This window comes from Acartia tonsa, chromosome 11 (assembly GCF_053477335.1).
Source record: "Acartia tonsa isolate MP-2025a chromosome 11, ASM5347733v1, whole genome shotgun sequence".
Classification (NCBI taxonomy): Eukaryota; Metazoa; Arthropoda; class Copepoda; order Calanoida; family Acartiidae; genus Acartia; species Acartia tonsa.
In genome coordinates this window covers 35658067-35679004 of record NC_137270.1, presented here as the reverse complement: position 1 = coordinate 35679004, position 20938 = coordinate 35658067, and the positions used below count along the sequence as shown (strand labels likewise).

The following is a 20938-nucleotide window of genomic DNA, read 5'->3' as shown; positions in this document are numbered from 1 at the left end:
GGGTTGTGTAAAAAAGGATGACAGGTCGGTAGGTTTCGTGATTTGATTGCAACGATGATGTTTATTTTTTTCAGATGAGTGTGATGAAGAAGGGGGAGAAGGAGAAGAAGGGGAAGGGGAGAGGTACCAGTTCACTGAGGATGATATCATTATTGAGGACCCAGCCCCTGAAACTAAGGTATCTATCTATCTCAAGGGAAGGGGAATGGCCCATGGGTGGGTTAAAGGAAAGGGAAAGAGAAAGGGAATTTAAATTGTTTTTAGCTCACTGATGATCATATCATTATTGTAAACATTCCTCTAAGACCAAGGTATGCATCTAAGGGGAAGGGAAGAAGGATGAGGGAAGGGGTAAAGGAGTATAATTGGGTTGAAGGGGGAGGTTGTGAAAAAGCGATAATTCATCTATTTATAATAATTTATCTTTGTGAAGCTCTTTATAGTGCCTTTAAAAAATACGTCATACAATACAAATGACCAATGAAAGGCCAATACACAGAACAAATTACTAATGGCAGGCCAGTATACATTTTATGGGACCAATGGTTTGCCGGTATGACGTCATTTTTTTATAGGCACTTTAAAAAGCTTCATCTTTGTAGGAGGTAGATAATTCTGAGCACGCGTGGTACCATGGCAGTGACTTGACGTGCAAAATCTGCTTCAAAAACTTCGCCAATGACCAGTGGTATTTCCATCATTTTAGCAAGATTCACGGCATTACTAAGGTATGCATAGACGCAGGGATCTAAAGGGATAAGACAATGGCCGATAAATTGATGTAAATCCCCAATGGTGATGCACAAAAATCTGTAGATTAACATTGGTGGTTGAAACGCTTGAATGCTCAACTTAATAAGCCAACCAATTAAAATTTAGTAAAATCCCCAAAGATGTTAAGTTTCAAAACTTTGGGGACTAGTTTAATAAACAGCCCATTGTCCCATCTCTCTTTGGCGTAGACGTCATAGAGGGGGGAGTAAATACCCCACCTCAACTGTAAAACCCCTCATTTTATCCCCATCAAACTTTTGAAACACCTGAATTTACCCCTCAAAAGAACTTAAAAGTCCTCGAATTTGATGAATTGAATTTGTTATCCAAGAAATTGTTTGAATTATAAATATAAAAAAATATATTTTTTATTCTAATGCAAATATTTAAATCTTTTACATTCTTTTTGATGATATTTTTCATAATTGCGTATTTTGTAAATGTATATACATTTTAAACTAGGTATTTCTATAGATACTGCAAGAGGATTTTATATATTTTAAAATAAAGAGAAATAGGGGTTATTTGTATTAGGGTTGGGCCGGATATTTTTTTGGCCGGATACCGGATATCCGGCTGATTTCTAATGCCGGATATCCGGCAAATATACGGCCAACGCCGGATATCCGGCAAAATTACCGAATATCCGGCTGGATAACCGGCCAAATAACTGCATATTAAAGTATCAAAAAAGGATATAGTCCTTTCGTGGCAACGCACCTTAAGGGGCGATTCGTCGTATTTTTAAATTGCTTTTAATAGGTTATTTTAGGTTAGGTTAGGTTAGGTGATTGCCCCGCAGGGTTAGGCAATTGGCCCCGCAAGTTTAGAGCCCCCCGCAGGGGCTAGAAATAGGAGGAAAGCTACTGTGAAAATAGGAATAATCGCTCTGTTGCTACGAAAGGGACTATACCCGCCAAAAAAATTTCTTCATAAACTGGTGTTTTATTATATAAAATTAAGGTCAAAACTTAAAAATTAAGTAACTATTAAATGATCTTTCTTCTTAGCAATTTATCTAATGAACTATTACTACCCTTAATCTGTAATATCAACCCCTAACGGTTGGAGGATGGGCGGGGAGGTGGCGTTAAATGCCTGCCCCCCCCCCCCCTCCTCTGTTTTTTTCTATCTCATTTTCTGTGTATAGAGGTAGAGGGCTATAACTGAGTGACTTTCGAAATATGGGTATGACACATAACTGAAAGTTGAATTTTTTTAATACCTCCTTCCTGGCGGGCACAGGATGCCAGCAAACCTGGTAAGGTCATTCAGGAAAAAAAGTAAAAATATTTTTTTTTACTTGAACAAAGCATTTCATGTTATCTAATACTAAAATATCCTATAGTCGTACATGCTCATATGAAATATAGGTGTTACTGTTCAAGTCGATTTCCGGTCCAGGTATAATCCTGCAAGTCCTGAACCTCAAGGTCTCCAGAAATCTTTAAACGGTTCCTGTGACCGCAAATTTTAACTTGAAGTTTTCAAATTTTAAACTTAGGCTTTTTTATATATCTTCATGACATATTACAATTTCATAAAATCTATTGCCGTTTACCTGCCAACCGCCAGTTTGCGGCTGGCAGCTGCCAAGTACTGCTGCCACCGCCAAAATTTATGTTTTGAGATTTCTAATATAAAATTTACATAAAGAAAAACATAGTCAGAAAAAGATTGTTCTTCTAGCTTCAATAATAAGAAAATTAAAGCCATTAAAGATTTTTAAAAACTGAGATTTTTGTTGTAAAATATAAAAGATTATATTGCCGGATATCCGACCGGATAGTTTCAATATCCGGTATCCGGCCGGATATCCGGCCACACCGGATATCCGGCCCAACCCTAATTTGTATATAAACATTTTTGGTTTTCTTTTCATAAAGTATTAAGGTTTTTGGTTGACAATTAAGATCTCACTAATCACTGAACCTATTGAGTTCTACATCTTATGAAAGCTTTACATAGGGTCCAGGGTGGATTTAGGCCATTTTTATCCATAAGTCTAGGCTTTTTTGATGCCCCAAATCCCCCCCCCCTCCCTGGAAGCGTTTGAAAGTTTCATGTTTGACATCTTAAAAATACGTCTAAATCCATCTTTTTCAAGGGTTTCTTTCCCACTTCTCCTCTCATCCCTTCTTTTTAGACGTATTTTTATGATGTCACAAATGACACTTTCCAGCGCTATCCCCTCCCCCCCCCCCCTGGGGTGCTAGAGGCGCATCATTATGCCCCCTGGATGCAAAATTTTTCTAAATAGTTAAATCTAGTGAATTTTTTTATTGGGAATGTTTGAATGATATTCCTTTCTTGAAACCTTCTATGAATCTAATCTATATACATATTAGAGAGAGAACAGGCATTCTAAATTAAAGAAAAGTTAAAAACATTTAATTTATTATAGGAGCAATACAATGAAAAATACGGGAAGGATGCTGAAATCTACCATCAGTACCAGTGCTTAATATGCAATGCTCAAATAAGGAATTTATTCTTACTAACGGCTATGCCCCTAGAGGCCTCTAGTGGCCCTTGAAGGTGGGGAGAGTCGACCCACTCCTCTTTTGATTTTAGTTTTATGAAGGAAATTTTTTTTAGTAGGGGGTAATTTTATTTCTTAGGGATATCTCCTTAGGGGGGTGGTGGTACCCTCTCCCAAAATAGTTATAAACATTCTCAGGACCTGCGAGAAGCTACACTGTAAATGAGAACTGTATTGGTTCAGTGGTTAGCGAGATCCTTAGCAATAGACAACAAAAACATACTACTTTTATTATATTAGTTATTATTTCTCTTAGTATAAGTAGTTAGGCCTAAAAGCAAAAATTTCAAAGCATCTTGTAGGGCCTAATAAAAATGACGTCATACAATACAAATGACCAATCATAGGCCAGTTAAATTTTATCATTGGCTAATTACAAGGTATACTAGCCTATCATTAGTCATTTTTATTGCATTATGTCATTTTTTATTAGGCATCATAAGCTGCTTCAAAAGTTGTTCCTTTTAATAGCAGAACTTTTAATTCTGGGGATGGTTCTTGGCTATTTTCAAATCATATTTTTTTAAACTAATCATATATAAGAAGTTCAGCGGTTTACATCAAAGTTCGTAATAGAGCACAGAAGCCCCCTCACATGTTGGAAAAAAGAATTGAAAATAAAGGTGTTAGGTAGCTTTTTGGCGTATTTCTGTTTGCTTTTAGGTCAGGCTAGGTTAGGTTATATTGGGTACAGTGGAGCCCAATAGAGATAGGACAATGCAGTTATAGGCCCTGCAGGGCAAAGGCCCCCTTTTCAGTACTTTCTTTCTGGCAAGGCAACAAAAGTTTAAGCATGAACAAAATATGAGGATAATCCAAGAATAAATATTACAATTAGATGGAAATACTCGAGTATTCGCCAGCATTTAAAACAAGTTCATTTTACAAACATCCAGGAAACTATATTTTTAACAAAATCTGTAAAACACAACATTAAAAATCCGCAAACTTTTGTGTCACTTTTGATTCCTGTGACTTCATAAAATGAGGAAGATGAGAGGAGAAGTGGGAAAGAAAACCCCTAAAAAGAGATGGAGAATATGACGTCAAAAGTGGTGCAAAAGTAATGCAGTTTGGTCAATTTTGTATGGCAAAATAATTTTTTTCTAATCATAAAAAAGTTCTAACTATATTAAGTACAGTTATCTATCGCATCATATTATAGACAGCTTTCCGCGAATATTAAAATAAAAAAATACAAGATTTAAACCAGTTTTATTGGACCCGAGGGGCCGAAGGCACGGGCTTATAAAACTGGTATAAATTTACGATTTTTATTATAATATTCGTGGAAAATTGTCTGTAATACGGTGCTATACATTATTTTTCAATATGGCTGAGATCCAGTTATTATTCAGCAGATATTAACTGGTTTCGAAGCCATATACTGAAATAAATAAATTATTTTTTACGCATATAAAAGTTCTATTTCATTTAAAATAGATTAGGTAAATTATTTTCCATTGTCCTAAACTTTTTATATTCAATTTTTGTTTTGTTAAAAACAAGTATATGGTAAATACAGGATTACGAAGCCAAGTACATGAACAATGAGCCAGCGTTGTTTACAGTTAATCCAGTTACTGCACTGAAAGAACAGGTAGGACTCTAGGAGGCAATAACTATTTCCAGTATGGATTTGAAACCGATTTATATCCGCTGGAATAAAACCGTTTCTAAGCCATACTGAAAAATCATATACGTATTATATCCAGTTATTTCATAAAAATGGGTTGTTAATGAAAAAAACCAAAAAAATCTAGGAAAATAAAATGTTATGTAACTTCATGTATTGACAATGTTTTCTCATATATCTTTCTATTGTATGTGTAAATAAGTAAAAAATGGATGTACTTTTTTGACATCTTATATTTTTATATTTTCTCACATTCTGTATGTTCATTTTTGTTATTTTTGTACTCTATTTTACCAAACAAAGTAGTAAGTTTTTTTTTGTCTGAAGCTTAAGATCTCAATAACTATTGAACTGATTGGGTTCTTTATTTTTAGGTAAGCTTCACATAGGTCCTGTGATGGTTTTCGTTTTTTTCTTCTTTCAGATTTGAGTTATTGGAAGTTTTTAAGCTTTTTTTTCTTACCCCTTTCTGTCCCTTTTGGTAAGAGCCAATAAATGCATTAGTAGACTACAAAGTAAAACATGAAATATGTGGGCGACAGATGAACTGACTTACATAAAACAATATGAATCTAACAACTGCAATTTTTAGGCTGCAAATATTTGCGTAGATGTTAGTTCTCAGTCTCCTGGTAAGTCGGCCGCAGCCGCCGACCTTCCACCTCTACCGCCACTAAAGGTATATATATGAGGACATTTGTATAAAAGACTTCAAAGCCCCCCCCCCAAAAAAAAAGGATTTCTGATCCCCCCCCCCATATATCCTAAATAGATTGGATGTCTATTAAATTTTTCTAAATGTTTTCTAAAATCATAAAAAAGTATCTTAAAAGCAAAACCAATAATTTATCCAACAAATAATTTTAGAAGCTCTTTATAAAAAAAATGACGTCATACAAATGACCAATGACAGGCCATAACACAAACTAAATAACCAATGTCAGGTCAGTATACATTTTGATTGACCAATGGTAGGCCAATTCGACGTAATTTTTTTATAGTCACTATAAAAAGCTTTATAATTGTAGGCAAGTCCTGCAGCTCTGCTGGCCTTCCGTGGCAGTCCGGTAATTTCGGCCGCAGCCGTTACCAACGCATTGGCGGCTGCAATCACAGCGGCTAAGAATGGCCTTCTGCCAGCGGTTACAACCGCTTCAATAAGCGGCCTCCAGCAGCCAACGGTGGCTCTAGCAACGTCTACAACACCAGCGGCTACAAGTACACCTACTAAAGGTACGATAAAAACTAAATTTATGTACATCCTAATACAAAAGTAACAGGATCTGTTTCTGTGTGTCTGTCTGTGTCTGTCTGTGTCTGTCTGTGTCTGTCTGTGTCTGTCTGTGTCTGTCTGTGTCTGTCTGGTGCTCCTAGGGGCATATCCGCTAGTTTATATGTTACTAATAATTCATAATATAATAATGGATATTAAATATGCGTTGATATTATGACAGTGGAAATGGACACCACTTATTGGTCAGTTCGTTGATCCAGAAGTAGGGGTGGGGAAGGGTTAAAGGGGGTTTATCGGGGGTGTCGCTATTTTAGCCAGCTACAAGTTTCAAATTTTATTGGAGTTCATAATATGTTATAATCTAATAAGGTCCATGTAATAATAAATCCATTATTGAAAATGTTTAGGTGGAATGGCGTTTACTAACCGTCCCGACAGTCAATGGTATCATGGCAGTGATTTGTCCTGTGTCATCTGTTCTAAATCTTTCGTAGATTTTACCTACTACTGTACTCATATTAGGTAATACATTTTTCTTATCAGGGCTCGAGCCTGTAAGCCTTAGGGAAATCAACCTCTTACAAGTTGAAAAATCAACTTGAAGTCTAAATATAACCTAAATATTGCAATAAAAAATTTCGTCGCTCGTATTATTTGAATGTTATATAACAAAAAATAAACACAGTCTATGTTTGCTAGCGTTTGTTTTAATTATGGGGCCATTTGGACCATCTAGATATACTATGTCTATTACTGAATTAAAAAAATAACCTAATTGTATATTTGTAGAACTGTACATCAGCTGTCCAAAGAACAGTATAATGAGAAGTATGGTACTTCAGCTGAATTTTTCAGGTATTTTATCTGTTTTATTGATTATTTTTTTGTCGTTTGCATGTCTGTCTATCATATTCATGCATTGATCAGTCTTTTTGTTACTTATATTACCTTCCTTTTTAACCAACTGTTCAACTTTTTACTGTTTTATGGACCATATACTCATTATATCTGTTTATTTATCTACCCATCAATGTATCTATCTATCCCTTGCTTATAATCTAATTTATCTTTGTCTATCTAACAGCAATGTATCTATCTATCCCTTTATAGATCCATTTTCTTATCTATTTATTTAACTACCTATCTATCTATGAACCTCGTAAAAGTGTCGAACTATGACGTCAGAAAAAAATAACAATTAACCAATGAAAAGCCAGCATTCACTGTAATTGACCAATGGTAAAATATATAGCGGTCTCTCATTGGTTAATTGTTAATTTTTTCTGACGTCATAGTCAGACACTTTTAATGGGTTCCTATCTATCTACCATTATAATATACTAGATATCTATCTAAAATAGTTTGAATGGAATATTTTTAGGGGCTGCAATTAATTACATTTGAAATTACCGAAAATTAAATATTTTGGTGGCGTAGAGTTAGCGTAAAACATGTTTTCAATGTAACTAAAGGAAAGTGGGTAAGAAGGGAGAAAAATAAGGGAAGGGTGTTGTTGGGATATTTTCACTTATAATTTTTTAAATATAAATATATCTATCTATATGTATATCTTCCTATAGTTCTTTCTAATATATAAATTATCTATCTATCTAGACTGTATAGATGCTTGGTATGTGGTATAAGTATAAAATGGACGTATCAAAGTATTTGTGGACATATTAAATCTCATGAACTTACTCTCAAGGTAAGACAGCTTTTGAAAACCTTTAACAAAGTTACAAATATTTATTAATTGCATCAAGAAAATTTAAGATATTCAGCGGAATCATGTAAAATGACCTAGACTTGCCTAGAAGCTAGCTTCTCCTTAGCCTTACATAGATATAAGCCTATAGACTATAGCCTAAGCCTATAGTAATTATAGGATTTTACTCATTATAAAAATAAAACAATGCATGTAACAAAAACCCATTAGTTATCGCTTTATCCTATGTTAGTGAGATAAGGGGGATGATGTCATCCACTTCATTTTCAATTTTAGTTTAATAAAAGAAAAAGTAAAAAAAATAATGTTTTAGAGGGGTCAATAAATTCTAGGGGCGATTTCTCATTGGAGGGTGGTAGTACACTCTCCAAAATAGTTATAAACCTTTCGAGGACATTTAAGAAGCTACATTGTACAGAAGAACCATATCGGTTCAGCGGTGAGCGATATCCTTCGGTACACACAGACATACATCCTGTTATTTTTTTGTAGGATTATGAAGCCAAGTTCAACGTTTTGGAGAATCAAAATACAGACTCGGGAAAAATATCAGATTTAACTATGATGACAAATAGGTAAGATAAAATATGAAGTAGCGCAGCTATACTCTATCATATTCAATTGTCTGTCTGTACGTTTCTTAGCTTAGAAAATTTAAATTTGATTTTGAAGACTTATGAGGCGAGCAGGTGGTATGTGTAGGGTGGCAAAATTAAGGGGGGTGGATGCACTATCCAAGAGGTCCACGCACCTACGCCCCTCTAAAACGGTTGAGGCACCCTCTCTAAATAATTAAAAACCGTTCCAAGCACTATCAGTATTAAAGCTTCACGGTTTAACGTTAAGCGAGATCATTCGCTAATGATAAAAAAAATCTTACTACTTTTTATAATAGGATATCCCCATCCAAAATTTCCATAAGCTTGCTCAAGATTAGCAAACGTTGCCCAAAAACTAGAACTGACTATTTTTTTTCTTCAAAATAGTACATGTTTTATTTATCGCTAACCAATTAACGTGATTTACTGGACTAAAATAGGAATATAAATATGACATCTCCGATTAAGGTGAAGCTTAGGCAACTCAATTTATAAATACATAGAAAGTCAGGAAGGGAGGGGACATTGAGCTGTTTATTACACTTTTCCCCAAAGTTTTATGATAATGTATTCTTATTTGTTGGCTGAACAACTTTGGGGACTTTTAGTGAATTTTGATTGGTTGTTTATTGAGTTGAGTGTCCAAATGTTTGAACCACTGATTGTATTTTATGGAAGGGGTATTTTTGTGTATCATCATTGGGTATGTACATCAATTTATCGGTCATTATCTTATTCCTTTAGATCCCTGATAGAGAATAATCTTTTAGTATTTTTCATCACCTAGTAAACTTATAGGTATGGAGAGTAATTTTAGTAACTTACCAAGTATGGCTTCGAAACCGATTGATATCCGCTAGATTAGAACTGGTTCAAAGTCATACGGAAAAGGAAGCATCATATCGTATTATATCTAGTTTTCTACGAATATAAAAATAGACAATCATGATATTAAAACCAGTTTTTTTAGCCTGTTCCTTCAGGGAGTAAGGGAGGGGACAATGGATCGAATATTCAATTTTTAGGAGTCTCAGACTTTGGGGACTGGCTTAAAGGGAATGTGCAAGAATTTAGCAGTTTCTTGCTGAGTTTGGGGACTTGCGCATAGAATGCCGCTACTCGTTATGTATGTTTTGAATATTGCAGACGGGGAGAAGGGATAAGGGAAGTGGGGGGAAGGGAAATAAACACTCGTTGTGTTAGTTTGGAATGTAGCAGACGGGGAGAAGGGAGAAGGGAGGTGGGGGCAAGGGAAATAAACAGAATAAAAAGGGGCAGTCATATTCTTGCTAGCAGCTGGCCGGGTCTAATAATCTTTTAATATAAAAATCACACCAAAAAACCTCAATATTTTTCATCAAAAACAAGTTGTGATTTCACTTTACATGACGCTATGGAAATCTATTATTCAATTAACATTCCTTTTATAATTTCCTACAAATTTATTGGATTAAACTGGATTTTATGCCCTTTCTTTGATAACTCTTATATTGAATTAATTGCCCATTGTCCCCTCCCTTACTCCCTGCTGTTCCTTCGTCATCTCTGAGCTAATAAAACTGGTTTTAATCTGATAAAAATCCCCTCCCTTACTCCCTGGATAATTATACATTATTATATCCGCGGAAAGCTGCAAAATAATTATTCTTGCAGTTAACAAGCTAAACTTAATTATGCAAAAATCAAGCATTACATATCCCAACAAAATGCTTACTTAAATATATTTTGAAACTTTCTGGAATAGATTAAGAAGATTTAGATACATACTCGGTCAATAAAGCTAGCTTCGTCCTTTTTAACAATTTAACAATTTATTATACATGTTTTGTCATTTGCTTCATATTATACGACGAAATAACTTTTTAAGACATCATTTACCCAAAAAAAAAATAAATACTTAAAGCTGTCTAAGTAAACAATAACTGTCCTGTTGTACCAAATTCTGTACACTTTCTAGCCAATAATAAGGACGGATTGGTCTTTACTTTACTGGGATCTACTGCAGTTCACGATAAAATATTGCTGGTAAGGAATATTTCCAAAAATCTATAAATTTTTAAGGCTGCTAGCTGTCAAACGGCTGAACGTACAGATCATACCCGCACACCATTTTAAGCGGCATAAGAAGGCCTACAAATAATCTGAAATAGCAAAGATCCAATGATGCACAGGGAAAGCTTCACTGAAGAAAGAACGCGTAAAATAGGTCTTTTTCGCGCAATTCTCTGCACTGCGAGATAATTATGTATTATTGATTTATGGTTATTCCAGATTATTTGTAGGCCTTCTTATGCCGCTTAAAACAGTGTGCGGGCATGATCTGTACGTTCAGCCGTTTGGCAGCTAGCAGCCTTTAAAATTCATAGATTTTTTGAAATATTCCATACCAGCAATATTTTACCGTAAACTGCAGTAGATCCCAGTAAGGTAACAATCCATCCTTATTATTGGCTAGAAAGTGTACATAATTTGATACAACAGGACAGTTATTGTTTACTTATTCAGCTATAAGTAGTCTAATTTCTTTGGGTAAATTATGTCTTATAAAAAGTTATTTCCTCGTATAATATGAAGGAAATGACTAACCATAAATAATAAATAATTGAATTTCTTAGGATAAAGCTAGCTTTATTGTCCAAAAATATAGCCACTCATATAATGGGAATACACCATACATAGCTTGAAATACAGATTATCAGTATGACGGATTATGGGGCCAATTTTACCATCTATTTCTACTAGATCTATTCTTTTTGGTTCTATTTTATAAATATATTTAAAGTATTGTCTTTTTTATTTCTTAATATGTTTTTCTCATAAGTTTTGGAGGAACTCGTTCAAAGTATTCTGTTCAGCACTTCTAGTTTTCTATTGTTTATCTAAAATGTTTGGTCAAAGGATAGCTTTCCGAAAAAGCAAAAGCTTGTAAAGATTAAGTAAAGGAGATTTGTGTTTTAAGGGGTATCCTACAATGCTTCCGTGTGTGCGTTAACCCACTTCCAATTTTTATTGAAAAATTTGAAAAATTTGGGGAGTTAATTATTTTTTTTTAGGGGGCTAGGTAATTTCTCTTGGTAGGAGGTTGGTTTGGTACTTTCCCTCAATATAGTTTTATACCTTTACAGGACCTTCAAGCTACAATTTAAAGAAGAACAATATCAGTTAAGCTGTTAGCGAGATCCTTCGGTAAACACAGACAGACAGCATCCTGTTACTTTTATATAAGGATAATCTTCATTTTTAGGTATTCAACAGATACAGAGATTGGTCGGAACAATACCGTCACCGTGTCAACTAATGGTGGGGATGATGAACCCAGCCCTAAGAGAATCAGGTTTAGTAACTTTAAAATAATGATGACAGCTATACCCGGGGAGGGAGGGGCCATTGGCATTGGACTGTAAATTATACTGAGGTGAATTCTTAAAAAAACTTTTGCCCCACTAAAATTTTAGTGAGGCAAAATTATCCCCTCTAAATTTTTAGTTTGCCTCATTGATTTTAGTGGGGCAAAATTTTTTTAAGAATTCACCATTTTTTGGTTTGCTTTAAAACTTTGGGTAGTTGTATTAAAACTTGATGGGATTGTACAATCTTTTTGTATGCAAATTTTTCAACCAATTATTCAAATTAACAAAAAAAGATATTTTTGTTTATTGTAATTGGGTCAGTTCAACAAGTCATTCAATTTAAAGAGATGAGTAATTAATCTTCCCCTATTTAGAGAAGTTATGATCATTAAAATGAGTAGGAAATTAATCAATTAATCTTTCATTTATCAATGCTTGTATCTATAGTATACTGGAACTTATGGATCATGGAAAGAAAGCGGGTTTCGTCGTATATTCACAATAACTTTTCTCCTATTTTTAGTCTCGGGGGGGGGGGGGTCTCTAACCCTGCGGGGCTAAATTACTAATCCTGCGGGGCAATCATTAACATTTATCTAACCTAAAATAAGCTATCAAAAGCTTTTGTGAAGAAAAAACGACGAAACCCGCTACTTCGTTTTCTTTCTATGACTCACACTTTTTAAATATCCAATACCTTTAACAAATTAATATTTCTAATATCAAAAACTGTTTCCTTATAATATTTATAAAATTAGGCTGGATAGCACCCAACAAGGCGGTCAACTTTCATCAGCTGATTTGGGGGGAGAGACGGAGGAGAGTGGGGAGGGGTCCAAGTCACGGCTGCCTACCCAACGCGTGTCAGCTGATATTTCGTCCCCTACAGGTAGAAATCCATGGGGTAAGCTATGAATACTTATTTAGGGATAATACCTGCAATAATTCTAAAAGGTCTTTAAGTGTTTGTCGAGTTGTCTTTTTTTGTGGCAAGAAACTTTTCTTCCCTCTAACTTAATTTTTTAAGCAAAAATGATTTAAAAACAAAGCAGCTACAGCACCTATAAAAAATGAGGTCATACAAAACAAATGACCAATGATAGGCCAGATACATTTTACCATCGTTCAATTAATATGTATAATGGCCTATCATTGGTAATTTGTATTGTATGACGTAATTTTTATAGGCACTAATAGCTGCTTCTTTAGAAATGTCTGAGATCAAATTAACTATTTATTTTCTTCTTTTTGTTCAGGAAAATGGTACAACCAGTGTAAATTTACATGCAAGGCCTGTCCAGAGGAAAAATATTTCACAGTTCCACAGGTAAAATAATACTATAATTTTATACTAGCGGCCTCTAGGGGCACATAGAATATTTTTTTTCAATCTATGCTAAATATTTTTCTGCCGCTAGATGGGCTTAATTATATTTTTTGCGATTTCCCTTGTGAGGGTGTTATAGACCTTCCCAGAACCTATGAGATGCTGCCCTGTAAAGGAGAACCGTTTCGGTTCAATGGTTAGCATGAACCTTTGGTACACACAGACAGACATACAGACACACAGAGATCCTTTTACTTTATTAAAGAATTTTACCGTCTGTGGAAAACTGTCCATAATATGATGCGATAAATATACTTTATTTCATTTAAACCCCAAATAAGTAAAATGTCAGATTATAATGCTGGACGTAAAGTAATGTTTTAGAAAATATGCAATTTATCATTAAAACAGTTTTCAGCCTTCCACATTCTGTCAGACTCGTAAATCTTGATTTTTTTCAAAACGTCTTCTTAGACATACGGAAACTACGTAATAATAGGATAGCCTCGTCGCTGCTATTAAGGGTCATAGAAAACTTTTGGGGAAAAAATAGGTAGGAGTGGGGGGGGGGGGGCATTGGGCTGTTTATTACATTAGTCTCCAAAGTTTTATAATAATGTTTTCTTATTCGTTGTCTTAAAAACTTTTTATTGGTTGGTTCATTAAGTTGGGGGTCCGAACGTTTCACCCATTAATTGTAATCTACAGTAGTGGTAATACTGTGTATCACCCTTGGGGAGTACATCAATTTATTGGCCATTGTCTTATACCTTTAGATCCTTTGGAATAACACAACGAAATGACTTTTATTAATCTATTTTTCTAGCTGCTGGGTATTTGTTGATTGTGTAATTATCAATATTCCAATCTATATGGGATAAGAGTATAATTTGTTTTTCAGCATGGCTTCGAATTAAATCATTTTTGGTGGAATGTAGCCGGTTCTTGGCCGTTAGTCTCTAGGGGCCAACAAACCTGGAATTAATTTAATGTTTCTTAATTTTACAATAGCAGAATATATTGTCTATAATACGATGCGATAATAGTTATAACATATAAGATTAAAACCAGTTTTGTTAGTCCCGAGATGCCTGAAATTAATCGGTTTCTAAGCCATACTGGAAATAACTCTTACTGAAATAAAATTTTATTGAATATTTCTTTAGCTTTTTTCTTAACTTTTTATTTAAGATAAAATTATCATTTCACTAAGGGTTTGCAATGATTAATGCCTTAAAAGGCTTGCTCCCCCCCCCCCCTCCCCCGTTGATATATCAAATTTACTTATCTTTTATGTCTGTAAATGAAAATGGCCTATGGCGAAGTTATCAGACATTTTGGTGTCTAGAAATAGTTATAAAAAAAAACTTTAAATCAAGTCGCAATTAAAAAGGAAGTTTTTGTTTAGACAACTTTTTCACTCATTTTTATGTGCTATACACGGTTATATCTCAAAAGGGAGCTAATGCACCTCCCTAAAAGTAGCCGTAAACCTGCCCAAGACCAATTCCAAACTTCAATGAAGTTTGTGGAACGATCGTTCCAGTCGTTTACGAGATCATACAGGAAATACTGACAGTCTACCAGGAAGGAACAGGACAATGGGCTGTTTATCACACTAGTCCCCAAAGTATCAAGATAATGTTTTGTTATTTAATGGCTTAACAACTTTGGGGACTTTTATTGAATTTTTATTGGTTGGTTCATTAAGTAGAGTGTCCAAACGTTTTAACAACGGGTCTTTAATTTTGTGTATCATCATTAAAGATGTAAATCAATTTATTTAAAGTGCCTACACAAAAAATTCCGTCATACAATACAAATGACTGACTAAATACCAATGGCAGGCCAGCATACATTTTAAGTGACCTATGGTAGGCCAGAATGATGTTATTTTTACAGGCTCTATAATTAGCTTTGAAATAGGACACTAAATAAAAACTTTAATTGACAAAAAGTTAATCTTTTGTTTATTTAATTAATTATTATTACCTTTTACTAAAAAGAATTAGGCCAGAAAAAGGTAAAAATAATAGTTGTAAACTTTTTGTTAAAAGAAAATTGTTTTAGTAGATTTTTTTTTTTTGAACAATCTTAACCCTTACAGATCGGGGGGGGGGGACTCAAAGAGCCCCCCCCCCTCTAGTTTTTTCAATCTCATTTTTTTTTGTAGGTAAGATGGAGAGCTGTAACTTCATGACTTTTTAAGTTTAGTAATTATACGTCGACAAGAGTTGATTTTATTAGGATATCTAATCTGTGTCGGTCGTGGTGTCCGGTCAAAGTCGGTTGGGTAGCAAAAAAAATTAGAAAAAATTCTAAATAAATCTTAATTTCTACATTATGACTTTTGTGTATAAGGTAGAAATCTAAATTTTTTTTGGTGAATACTTAGATATCAATGACCTTCTGAGAAAAGCGGTGTTATGACCGTTTAACCGCTCCCTGACCGACTTTATGACCGATTTTTGTCCGGCTTTTACTACAGACATATATCATGAATATCGTGACTTCTATTACAGCTAGAGACCTAATTTTTTTTTGGTAAATCCTTGAGCAATAATAAACAGATAAAAATATTAGTTTGCGCCGCCAACCGCCGTTTTACCGCCGTAACCGCCGAAAATGGCGTTTTCCGTTATTTGCCGTTTTTCGGCGATGATCAGAAAAAGTAATTTTTTTTTGTTAGGAAAAAGAAAAGTTCGTCCTAAAATTTGGTCATCCTAGCTGCAAAATTGGCCGCTCTACAGCTGTTTTAAAATTTAGCGGCTGCCGCTAAAAAGCGGCTAAGGAGCGGTCTGAACGCTATGACTAGAAAAAGTAATTTTCTCTAAAAATACACATGAACCACCAGAAAAAAATTTACGTCTTTATCTGTACCAGGAGCCGAGATAGAGGGGGGGGGGGGGGCCCTCCCGATCTATTAAGGTGGGAATTGGGGCCCGATCTGTAAGGGTTAAGAATAGAAATAACGTCTTAGTATTGATGTTAATTTATTACGTACTAGAAGCCACGCTCCTAGAGGTTTCTTGGGGTGTACGTTTGGGAAAGGGGGGGGGGGGTGGTAGTCGACCCGTACCCGTTTTTAATTTTGATATTAAAAAAAGTAAAAAAATATTTTGGGGGACATTTTTTATCAGGGCGGTTTCTCTTGGAAGGGTGTTGGTACTCCCCCAAAATAGTTACAAACACTTCCAGGATCTATATAAAGCTTCACTGTAAAGGAGAACCATATCCTTCGGTGCACACAGACAGACACACATACTGTTACTTTCATAAAAGGTTTGGGTGTAAAATTGTTGTAGGAAAGTATTTATGTCGAATCAATGTTTTCATGATAAACAAAGCGATTTAGTAAAGATTGCTTCTTAATTATCATGCAATTGATATTATTAGTAGCAAGGATTCTCTATAATATATATCCGTTTGTCTATATACAGTAAAGGTAACACTTATGAGAACATTTCACTGGTCCCCAAAGTTTTATAAATTTGACATCTTATTCGTTGGCATAAAAACTCCTTTGATTTGAATCTTGATTGGGGTCTGCGATTTTGTTCTACTGTGCCGTAACTTTTCAACTGATCAAATTAATCGAATGAAGGGTTATTTTGCTTATTATACTTAGGATTTTCTTTGTTTTATCCTCTTGGGTTTAACCTAACATTTAAAAAGTCTAACCTCAGACATTCTAAGCTTAAGTTATTCTAAAAAACAAGGATTCAATGCACAAATTTTATAGCAAATGTTTGTAAATAAAATCTAAGTAAGCTTTGCAATATAAAACTACTACTTTCTTGTCTATGATTTGTTATTGATAAACAGTTAAGGAAAATATTCTTTTAGGTTTTATAACAATACAGCAATGATTTCATTTTTTTCCTTCTTATTCAATTTATAATAGTTATTTATCGAATCGTATTATAAACACCTTTCCTCGGATATAAAAATGTACGATTATAAAATTTAAACCATCCTTGTTAAATCTAAGATACGATACGTGATTTTTCAGTATGGCTTAGAACCGGCGGATATAAATCGGTTTTAAAGCCATACTGGATATTGATAAATCATATACAATGTGTTGTTTTATAGGCTTTTTATATAAATAATCCTAAAAACTTTTATAATGAATGTATTTTATTATGACCTTTCCAATTTACAAGTTTTTATATTATTATTGGTTACAAAGTTTCCTTGGAGACGTTCGTTCTAAGTTTACTGATAGTTTTTTTTTATTGCAATGTAATAAGGTAAAAAGGAAGATTTTTGTTTGTATAAAACGTTTTAAATTAATTGCTACTTTGTTTTTTATAAGTAAGATACTATTAATTTTTTTCAAGAAAATCTTAAATTTTAGTCTTTTTGTGGAATATAAGACGATATTGAGCGGCAGGGGCGTCCAAGCTTTTTTTTGGGGGGGGGTAAAAAATTTTAGGGGGGGGTAATTCGTGTTTGGGGGGGGTAAAATTATTTTTACCCCCCCCAAAATTTTTACCCCGGGGGTAAAATTTGATTGGGGGGGGTAATTACCCCCCTAAAGTCTGTTGGGGGGGGGGGGTAAATACTCCCCCCAAATCTGTTGGGGGGGGTAATTACCCCCCCCCAAACTAATTTACCCCGGGGGTAAAATTTTTTGGGGGGGTAATTTAATTATGTAAAAAAAGCACCTACCTAATCTATTAAGTTAATAAGTACTATCCTATAACATAAAGTAGTAAGTAAGGTTTATTTGACTATAGCTTCAGATTTCATTACTTTTAATACTGAGTTCTCCTTTTTAGGAAAGCTTCACATAGATCCCATGATGGTTCCACACTATTATAGGTCAATCCTTTGAGTGGTTTTAGGCTATTTTTCTCCTCCCTTTTTACCCTTTAGAAAACACGAGTTCTTAGATGCTAAGGGCGCCACTACTATTCAAATATATAGTAGTATCTTATTCTTTAGAACATAAAAATACAATAATTAACTCACTAACCAATGAACCAATATGATTATACTTTAAAGTGAAGCGTCTTATAGGTCCTGGTAAGTTTTATAACTAGTTTTGAGACACCCTGACATCCTCCCAAAAGAAATCGCCTATAGAAATTCTTTTTCATTATTTAATGAAATATTTAATTTAGTTAGGTATCTATTTTATGGAATCTTCAGTGCTTTACAATTACATCATAGATCCCCGGGATGGTATTTACTCTCCCCCCCCAAAAAAAAAATTTTCAGTAAAATTTTTTTTTTTAAGAACATAAAAAAATTTTTTTAAAGAACATTTATTTTGGGGGGGGTAATTACCCCCCCCCAAAATGGTTTGGGTTGGGTAAATACCCCCCCCAAAATCGTTGGGGGTGCCTACGGCACCCCCAAGGTAGGGGTAATTTTTTTTGGGGGGGGGTATTGTTCACAAAATTTTGGGGGTGCCAAATGGCCCATTACCCCCCCCCTTGGACGCCTATGTTGAGCGGGTGGCTTATTTGTCTCATATTTACGTCATTATCATTACCAAAGTAGAAAAATAAATGATGCTAATCTAATAATGATATAGATAAATATGAAGCCTTGGAAAGTTTCATGTGTGACGTCATAAAAATTACATCTAAATTCATTTCTTTTTCAGAGGTTTCCTTTTCCACTTCTACTCTCATCCCTCCTTTTTAGACGTCTATTTATGACGTCACACTTGACACTTTCCAGTGCTTCATAAATATTTTCTATTTTAGGCTCTACGAATGCATCTAAATGGAATTCACAATCTGTCAAGAAAGGAATATGAATCAAAGTAAGTAATATAAAATTCCTTCATATTAATAAGTGGATCATGGAAAGAAAACAAAGTCATTCCTTAATTAATAAGTTATTTATATCACTAAGACTTAAACAAAGCATTAGAAAGAAATAATGTACAGGATACAATTTATATTATTTTTAAATCATTTCTAGACCTTAATTTAACATTTGATAGACTAAATAGCCCTGAGCATCTAGGGGCTCTAAGTTCTAATGAGTAGAGAAATATATAACTAGCCTTTTTTAAGTTCATAAAACAGTAACATTTTGAGAAAACACTTCATTAAAAGCTGTAATTTTTATAATTAATATTTTACAATTTATAAAAGGGGCTACCATTTATTTGGGGTATTATTTGATCAACATAGTGTCCACTATACTGCATTGAATAGTGTTTATATAGTTACGTGATTTTTTTTATCATATTCATCTTTTAATTTATATTTTTCTTCACAGAAGCTTAAAAATTACAATATAGCATTTTCATATTGAAATATAAATATTAAACAAATATGTCAGAAAGGTTTCGTGATTTTTCTTATACAAAATGTTTATTGCTACTTATCCTTGTTTGTCAACATCCAGAAATACGAGCAAAATGATTTCTCATAACCTCTGGTTTTAAAAATTTTGTGCGCTTCGCGCACTTCCCGGGCAAAATTTCTATACACGCGCCTATCTATTTGGATATTAAATAGGATGTACTGTTATGAGATAATACTAATTTATATTTCTAATTGAATTTGAAAACAAATTAAAACTTGTTTAATTGAATTAACAATATTTGCAGACAGAAGGATTTTTTTATGAAATAATTACAATTTTATCCTTGTCTTAAAGTAGCGCAGCAATATTAAAATAGCTTTTATTACAGAAGATTATAGTCATTTTATAATATTTTAAAAATCGAATAATTTATATTTTTAGTGGTGATTTTTTAAATGCCGGATATCCGTTCATTTGCCGGATATCGAACGTTGGCCAGATATCCGGCCCAACCCTAGTATTAACCCCTAAGGATTTTTGCACGCTTCTGTTTTAGACCTACCATAAAAATGATGTAAAAGTATATAAAATGTTTTAATTAGTTTTAATGAATCCCAATACAGATTCAATAAAACTTTTTTTCTGTTGAAAGACAGCCATAAACACTAAACAAGGACTAAATGAACCATAAATAAAAAATTTCACCTAGTTTTTCTTATGATTTTGAAAATTGGTGGAGGGGGGAGAAAATTGAGTAGCTTAATTTTAGCTTCATTGTCTCTTCCCTGACTACTTAATTTCAAAGAATTCTATCATAAATGTACAGTACATGTTAAAAATATCAAAAATAGGTATTAATTTGAATTTTAGATATTATTTTAGCATATTTTTACCCTTCCTTTTTAGAAACCACATTTCCGTTTTTCTACTTTCAATTAGCGATTTTGTAAACGGCATTTTAATGCATTTATTTTTTATAATTAACATATTAACAATCTAGAAGATTTTTTTTATTTTAATATCCGCGAAAAGCTGCGATAAATAACTATAATAATATTTATTGTTAAGGTATGGTAACGCAGAGACTATAACCAAATATTGGAGCTGTCTTATTTGTGCTAAAGAATTGAAGTGTCAGAAAGGAATAATTATTCAACATCTACTTAATGTTCATACACTGGTAAGTTGATCTTTATTTTTAACTAAAGGCCTCTAGGGGCGTTTGAGTTTGTGTGTTGGGAGGGGGGGGGGGGGGCAGAGTCGAACTCACACAAAATTTTTATTTTTTTTAGAAAAAGTAAAAAAAAATTATTGGCGAGAAGGTTTTTTTCAGGGCCAATTTTGAAGGGTGGAGTCCCCCCTCTCGAAATAGTTATGAACCCTCCCAGTACCTCCCAAAAGAAACAACATTGTAAAGCGATAGATTTATATTGTGCCTTAAAGTCCTAAAAATGTAAATATAGATAAAAAAAATATA

The 20938-nt window shown here is 33.9% G+C and overlaps 1 protein-coding gene across 1 annotated transcript in view; it reads left to right on the top strand.

Moving 5' to 3' along the window:
- The window catches only part of LOC145331262 (uncharacterized), a 50373-nt gene that overhangs the window by 13670 nt on the left and 15765 nt on the right, over positions 1-20938 (top strand). The window contains exons 8-23 of the mRNA XM_080175879.1: positions 75-178; positions 603-728; positions 3179-3258; positions 4155-4214; positions 4844-4916; positions 5545-5631; positions 5981-6185; positions 6594-6708; positions 6976-7041; positions 7801-7891; positions 8405-8487; positions 11756-11845; positions 12620-12750; positions 13118-13188; positions 18909-18967; positions 20530-20641. Of these exons, the coding sequence (XP_080032005.1) occupies positions 75-178; positions 603-728; positions 3179-3258; positions 4155-4214; positions 4844-4916; positions 5545-5631; positions 5981-6185; positions 6594-6708; positions 6976-7041; positions 7801-7891; positions 8405-8487; positions 11756-11845; positions 12620-12750; positions 13118-13188; positions 18909-18967; positions 20530-20641 (1553 nt within the window). The remainder of the gene's footprint in view (positions 1-74; positions 179-602; positions 729-3178; positions 3259-4154; positions 4215-4843; positions 4917-5544; positions 5632-5980; positions 6186-6593; positions 6709-6975; positions 7042-7800; positions 7892-8404; positions 8488-11755; positions 11846-12619; positions 12751-13117; positions 13189-18908; positions 18968-20529; positions 20642-20938) is intronic.